This window comes from Gadus morhua, chromosome 16 (genome assembly GCF_902167405.1).
Source record: "Gadus morhua chromosome 16, gadMor3.0, whole genome shotgun sequence".
Taxonomy (NCBI): domain Eukaryota; kingdom Metazoa; phylum Chordata; class Actinopteri; order Gadiformes; family Gadidae; genus Gadus; species Gadus morhua.
In genome coordinates, this window is record NC_044063.1 from 24149163 (window position 1) to 24156801 (window position 7639).

General features: G+C 40.4%; 2 protein-coding genes across 2 annotated transcripts; both read right to left on the reverse strand.

Annotated features, from left to right (window-relative positions):
* Nucleotides 1-1576: 1576 nt before the first annotated feature.
* LOC115561585 (trace amine-associated receptor 4-like) lies at nt 1577-2476 on the reverse strand. The gene has a single exon (XM_030381733.1). The coding sequence runs from the start codon at nt 2474-2476 to the stop codon at nt 1577-1579; it is 900 nt and encodes a 299-aa protein (XP_030237593.1).
* Nucleotides 2477-5096: 2620 nt separating this feature from the next.
* LOC115561586 (trace amine-associated receptor 1-like) lies at nt 5097-6080 on the reverse strand. Its single transcript, XM_030381734.1, has one exon. The coding sequence runs from the start codon at nt 6078-6080 to the stop codon at nt 5097-5099; it is 984 nt and encodes a 327-aa protein (XP_030237594.1).
* Nucleotides 6081-7639: the final 1559 nt, after the last annotated feature.

The following is a 7639-nucleotide window of genomic DNA, read 5'->3' on the forward strand; positions in this document are numbered from 1 at the left end:
TTGCATTTTAATTTTGCCAGTTTTATGAATTTTTTTAGCAGTACATCAATTCAAATTTACTTCTTAAAAGAAAATCGAGTTGAGTAGGGTTATTCATACTAAAATAACAAAAATTTTAGAACAATTAAGATGTTGTTGCACACAAATAATGTCAATATATTGACCACACAACCTATATTTAAGGAATATCACCAAATTTGAAGTTATGATAGATATTATTTAATAAACATTTCCATCACTCTTATGTATCAAATTAACTTGGAGAGCAAGTAGTTTAAAGTTTAATAAATCTTTAAGTGGGGGCTTACCTCTGTCAGCTAGAGAGGAATACTCAGTGGCTACAAGCAGGACGTGCTTTATATAAGTTATCGCTTCTAGATGGCGTCAGGGTCAAAACAGTCAGCCTCTGCTCTGAATGGGCCATTTCCCCAGACAATGTGGCCAGATGCAAACACATCCCTCAGGAAAGGGCTTTAAATGGCAACATCGACAATGTTGAGGGCAAGATGTGTTGAGCAAGAGACACACCATTTGGCGCTGTGTTTTTATTGCTTTGTTAAATTCCTACTTATCCTTCTTTTACCTTGCTCAAAGGAAAACGTTGCCTTGGTTTATTATGTACAATGTCAAGAAAAATAACAAGCCCATCAGTATAAGATTAAGGACTTAAAATGTAAACATAGTTTGAATGGAATTGTAGGGAAGTTTAAGATACATTCTGATCTTCCATAGATTTCGTCGCAGATTTGATTTTAATTTATATTATTGCACTTAAGAACAACATTCATATATAGCCATAGACCAATTCAAGTTGATTTAGCTACATCTAAAACAGTTGAAGTACCAGAGGACGGCTCTGCTGTCCTCGCATTGACTCCCATGTTAAAAAGAAGATAATATCTTAATAGTAGAATATCTTAAAAAGTAGAAAATATTTTAAAAATCTGAAGATTAAGTGCGCAATTCCAAGCTAACATGAACATTTTTAAATTTTAATGGAGTCTCTAGTTGAGAAATTGAGGAAGGAGATAGGTCCCAAAGTTTGTAGAGAATAAGAAAGGAAGGAAGGAAGGAAGGAAGGAAGGAAGGAAGGAAGGAAGGAAGGAAGGAAGAAACTGATGAAGAACAATAGTTGAGCGCTGCATGCAGCACTCATCTAATTAGTAGACAATTAACACTTATGAGGGAAAAAAAATAAGAAAAATGATTCACTGGTGGCACGGCTGTTGGTTGGTTTAACACCTCACACTCAATTAAGCATTTGAAAAGAAACAACATGGAACATCAGGAATTTTCCGCAAGAAACAACAACAAATAAGAGCAAGACTGCAAAAGAAACAGCAAACATTGCTGGATTAAAAAAAAAGGTAGAGAGAAACTCAATAACACAGCCGGCATGCATAGTACCATACATAATATCAGTATTAGGTGGTTTTGGGTTTCATGAAATTATATATATTTATTTTAATGGGACAAACAATAATCATTTATGAACTAATTTCTTTGAATTTCCACCCATCAGTTGAAAAGCCTTTCTTTTCAGCAGCTTCTGGGAAGCCTCAACATGAAACCACTGTCACTCTGCAAACAGTTTTGTCTCTGACATGTCAGACCGAAAGATGCGACCAGAAACCATAATTTGAAACGCCTTCCTAAACCAACTGTAGAAGAAGGCGTACACCAACGGGTTGATGGTGGAATTCAGATACCCCAGCCAGACGAATGTGTCGAACAAGGCGGGCGGTACAGCGTAGCTAATGAAGGGGTCGATGATGTTAAGGATGAAAAATGGCGCCCAGAAGGACAGAAACACGCCCATGATGATGGCCAACGTTTTGGTGGCTTTCCTCTGGTGCTTGTCCACCTTGGAGGAGCTGGTGTTCTCTAGGCCTATGGTGTGCACTTGTCTCTGGGCAACCATGTAGATCTTCAGGTAGATGCCCAGCATGATGACCCCGGGGATGTAAAAGGAAACAATTCCTGATATATTCGTCTTCCGGATGAACATACCAAAGCCGACCAGAGAAGAGACACACCATGTGACCAGGATCATGAAGACTGCTGTGTGAACCGTTATCTTACAGGGGTAGAGCATAGGGTGGCACACAGCATAATAGCGGTCGATGGATATAAAGGACAGGTTTAAGATGGACGCGGTGCACAGCAAGACGGTGGAGCAGTTGTAGAGCTTGCAGAACATCACACCAAAGTACCAGCAGTTCTCGATGGACTCACTCATGCCGGGGAGCATGACCAGAACTCCCAGGAGGAGGTCGGTTACGGCCAGGGAGAGGGTCAGGTAGTTGGTAGGCGTGTGGAGTTGCTTGAAGTGAGCGATGGCCACGATCACAAAGAGGTTCCCCAGAACCGTGAGGACCACCGCAGACCCCAGGACCACATAGAGGGCTGCGCGGACAGTGACAGGGTAGACGGTCCTCGCACACGAGTCATTCCCGTAGCAGAACTCTGGCTCCATCGGCCTTGGATGGGGGGGAGGGGTAGGGAGGTAAGCGAGTGTGGGAAAAGCAGTGGAAGGGAAGGGTGTGGGGGGGAGGGGTTATGGCACCCAGATGCAAAGGATCTTAGGCAAAAAATACATGACACATACTGTATACGGGATACAATTCAGATGATGATAGCGCTGTGGGGGTGTTAATGGCTGCTTTAAACAGCTGGCTTGGCCTAGTATGATTGGACTCGGGGGCTGGGTGAGGCTGCACACCTGTTGCACATAGAGCAATCAGTGTGCACAGGTTAGACAAGCCATCACCACACACTCGAAAAGAGATCTCATCCATGCAACACCAGGCCATGTGTGTCTTGTCTGGAGGAGCCCAATTAAAGTCACTTAGCTGGAGTGTCGGAGCAACCTAGGTGGCATTTAGCAATTGGCTTTGTTACAAGTGCATTGTATAAAGATATTATGAGAGTTGTGTAATTTCATCTGCCATCATAATCAATAGAGGATTTGACAGAGCTTTTTCCAGTATTTACAATATACAATACATTCTTATGTTGCTAAATGCAGGCCTTCAGCAAAGCTTTTTATCACCTTGTTAAATGATCATGTTGATGAGTCACAATGTGGTACAGTACGATCTCTCAATAGCCCTATCCATTCCATGTTACAATCATTAGTAAACTGTCACTTCCTAGTTTACAGTACAATGTTCAATCTACAAGTATTATATATTATATCGCATGATAAAACATTTATTACAAAGGATTGTTTAAATGATAATTTAAAGCTTTAGTAGACTATACCATTTGTACTATTACAAATAATACAAAGCATTTGTTTTTGCCATGGTTCAGTGATAAATGACAGCGAAAAATGACAGGAATGATGCACTGTTAATAATATCTGGCACATCGACTCTATTCAGTCATGACAACATGACAGGCTGTTCACACCCAACATATGTGCTTAATTAATTTGCCAAATATACCTCATGCAGACAGTAAAAAAAGTCATGCCACAATCCTTGTCCGTAAATTACCAGAACATCACATCCTATATAGGGGCTAAGTTAACTATATTTCAGTCGTAGTTGTTTATAATTAAAAGATTGTGGCACAACTTTTTTTGCTAAACCATAGAAAAACTGCCTCGTCTCTGCTTATCCTATCCACTGTCTTTACAGTCCCTGTAATTTAATATTGCCAGTATTATGAATGGTTTTAGCAGGACACCCATTCATATTTACTTCTGAAAAGAAAATCCAATTGAGTAGGGTTATTCATTGCACAAAAATAACAAAAATGGTAGAACAATTTAGATGTTTTCACACACAAATAATATCAATACATTGTCCACAAAACCTTTAATATTTAAAGAACATCACCAAATTGTAAGTAAATATAGATATTATTTAATAACTCTTTCCAATACTCTTATGTATCAAACTTAACTTGGAGAGCAAATAGTTTAAAGTTTGATAAACCCTTAAGTGGGGGCTTACCTCCGTCAGCTAGAGAGGAATACTCAGTGGCTACAAGCAGGATGTGCTTTATATAAGTTATCTTTTCCAGATGGTGTCAGGGTCAAAACAGTCAGCCTCTGCTCTGACTGGGCCATTTCCCTAGACAATGTGGCCAGATGCAATCACAATCTCTGAGAAAAGACTGTAAATGTCAACGTGGACAATGTTGACGGGAAGATGTATTGAGAAAGAGACACATAACGCCAACACCATTTTACACTGTATTTTAATGACTTTATTAAATTCATACTTTTTTCTACCTTGCTCAAGGGAAAATGTTGCCTTGCTACATATGTACAATGTCAAACTAAATAACAAGCTCATCAGTGTAAGATTAAGGACTTCAAATGGAAATGTAGTTTGAATGGAAATGTAGGGAAGAGAAAGACACATTCTGATCTTCCATAGATTTATTCCCAGATTTGATTTATATTTTGTCAGTTAACAACATTCACATATAGCCATAGACCAATTCAAGTGTCTGAAGTAAACCTTCATTCATGTTTTCCACTTTTCTGAGGTTTCTGCAGTTAAAGAAAGTGGACTCGAGTGAACCATGCTACATTATTGATTTTAAATGAACTATGGATGTCCTCTCCCGATACACAGCATTGATGTCGGGGAGATACTTTCCGAGAATGCTGGAAACAACACAGAAAATATAATCTGTGCCACGTGATAACACCAATAGTAGCCAATTGGTTGCGTGAGAATGAGAGCTACCATGTGAGAGCTACCTGTGCACCTGTGGTCATGTCAGGTGTGGAAGTATAACATCCTAAAATTCGGAACGCAAATGATTCAGGGGTGGGTTTAGCAGGGTTTAACATCAAACACTTAATTAAGCATTTGTAAAGACACAACAAGACACAACACCAGGAATTTTTGCGAGAGAAACTTGAATAGTATGATTAAAGCATGAATAGTACCTTAAATAATACCAGAATTGGCTGGTTTTGGGTTTAATGAAATTGTATTTATTTATTTTAATGATGACTAAACTGATTTAATGGGACAAACATTTGTAATTTATTGGAATTTCAACCCATCAGTTGATAAGCCTTTATTTTCATGGCCCCACATCTTCTTGGAGGCCTCAACATCAAACCACTGTCACTCTGAGAACAGTTTTGTGTCTGACATGTCCGACCGAAAGATGCGACCAGAAACAATCATTTGAAACGCCTTCCTGAACCAACTGTAGAAGAAGGCGTACACCAACGGGTTGATGGTGGAATTGAGATACCCCAGCCACACAAGTGTGTCGAACAAGGCCGGTGGAACAGAGTAGCCGATGTAGGGGTCAATGATGTAACAGAGGAAAAACGGCGTCCAGAGAGACAGAAACACTCCCATGACGAAGGCCAGCGTTTTGGTGGCTTTTCTCTGGTGTTTGTCCACCTTGGAGGAGCTGGTGTTCTGTAGGCCTGTGATGTGTGCTTGTCTCTGGGCAACCATGTAGATCTTCAGGTAGATGGCCAGCATGATGACCCCGGGGATGTAGAAAGAGATAATGGCAGAGAGTGTGCTGGCCACCCCAGTCGTAAACAAAAAGCACCCTCCCTCACACGCCACTTTGTTATAGTAGAACTCCTCTATTCCCCAAATATTCAGCTTTAGGAAGATCATTCCGAAGCCGACCACAGCAGAGACACACCATGTGACCAGGATCATGACGACTGCCGTGTGAATCGTTATCTTACGGGGGTAGAGCAGAGGCTGGCACACGGCATAATAGCGGTCTATGGATATAAAGGACAGGTTCAAGATGGACGCGGTGGACAGCAACACGTCTGAGCTGATGAATAGCTTGCAGAACATCTCCCCGAAGAACCAACAGCTCTCAACGGAGCGAATCATTCCGGGGAACATGACCATCACCCCCAGGAGGAGGTCGGTTATGGCCAGGGAGAGGGTCAGGTAGTTGGTAGGCGTGTGGAGTTGTTTGAAGTGAGAAATGGCCACGATCACAAAGAGGTTCCCCAGCACTGTGAAGACCACCGCAGACCCCAGTACCAAGTAGAGGGTGACGCGGGCAGCAACAGGGTAGACCGTCCTCACACAAGAGCCATTCCCGTAGCAGAACTCCGGCTCCATCGGCTTGGGAGGAGGGGGGGGGAAGAGAGAGAGAGAGAGAGAGAGAGAGAGAGAGAGATTAGGTCATGCTCAAAAAAAATGAAGATTTGACAGAGCTTTGAGTTGACACTGGACACTCAATACCTTAAATGCAGGCCTTATGATTGATATGGATCGTTGTATTGGATTCAGTCATGACAACAAGTAATCATAAGCAGATTCACACCCAACATATGTCCTAACGCAAGTTGCGAAATATTTCTCATTCAGAGAACAAAAACGTTATGGCAAAAACTGTTAAACAACTACAACTACTACTATGACAAACTTCTTAAAAGCTAAATAACTTGTATTTTTGTTGTTGAATGTTAAACCATAGAATAACTGTGATTTCTAAATCTATTAAGTCTTGACAGTCCTTGCACGTTTAACATCCAGTAATAACCAATAATATTAAATATATTAGCCGGACATGTTTACAAGTATACTTCTGATAAAAATATGGACGTTTATTCAAAATAAATTCATAATTCTTAGTTGAATACATTACGTTGTCACACAAAGTTAATATCAAGACATACCGCCTTTCATATTTTAGGAAGAACCCCAACTATCAATAAATACAAACATGTAATATTTAATAACCATTAACATTACTCTTATGTAACATATGTATGTTTCATTTATGTGGGGCTTACCTCAATCAGCTGCAGAGGTAAACTCAGTGGCTACTAGCAGGATGGGCTTTATATAAGTTATCATTCCTAGATGACGACAGGGACAAAACAGTCAGCTACTGTTCTGACTGGTCCATTTCCCTGGACTCTGTGGCCAGATGTAATAACAAATTCTGAGGAAAGAGCTGTGAATGGCAACATGAACAATGTTGACGGCAAGATGTGTTGACAAAGAAAGACATAAGAACCACACCTTTTAGGCGCAGTATTTTCTTTCTATATCTTACCATTTTAATTAGTACCTTCTCAGATTCGTGCTTTCTGAGCTCAAAAAGATTAGTTTGAGTTCAGTGTTATTTTGCCAGTTGAAAACAACTTCCATATGTGCAATGAACTTATCCAAGTATTTGAAGACAACCAATGTTTGAAGACAATTAAAATAACTGTTTGTCACTTTAATTTCTTAACTTCTGTTGGTCCATAAACAAACCAAATACTTAGTCAATATCAATGTGTCAATGTGACATTACAACATATTTCAACAATGTCATTAACACAATTTTTTTTAACATTTCCATCTTTCTCTTTCTCTTTTCTTTCAGTGTGCAGAGTGACTTCACTATGGCCGATCTACTGCATGACCAGATCTTAAGGTCTCACAACCGTGGCCTTTCTCCAGACCGTGTGGGGTGCAAAAGGCTGAATTCTGACGCTCTTTGCTGTCTTGTTGAAGTGTTTGGCTTGTCTTTGTTGGTTGTGAATCAGTTGTTGTGTTGTGTGCTTTATCTCTCGCTCCAGAAGATTGTTTATCATTGGTAGAAAGGTCCTGGTCCTCCTACTCACCACTCTCTTAGATTGCTCTGCATTCAGTCCTTGACTGGGTTGAGGTGATCCAGCACTGCC

Excerpts from the sequence above, each read along its gene's own strand:
- LOC115561586 (XM_030381734.1), bottom strand. The coding sequence starts at position 6,080 with ATGGAGCCGGAGTTCTGCTACGGGAATGGCTCTTGTGTGAGGACGGTC.
- LOC115561585 (XM_030381733.1), bottom strand. The coding sequence starts at position 2,476 with ATGGAGCCAGAGTTCTGCTACGGGAATGACTCGTGTGCGAGGACCGTC.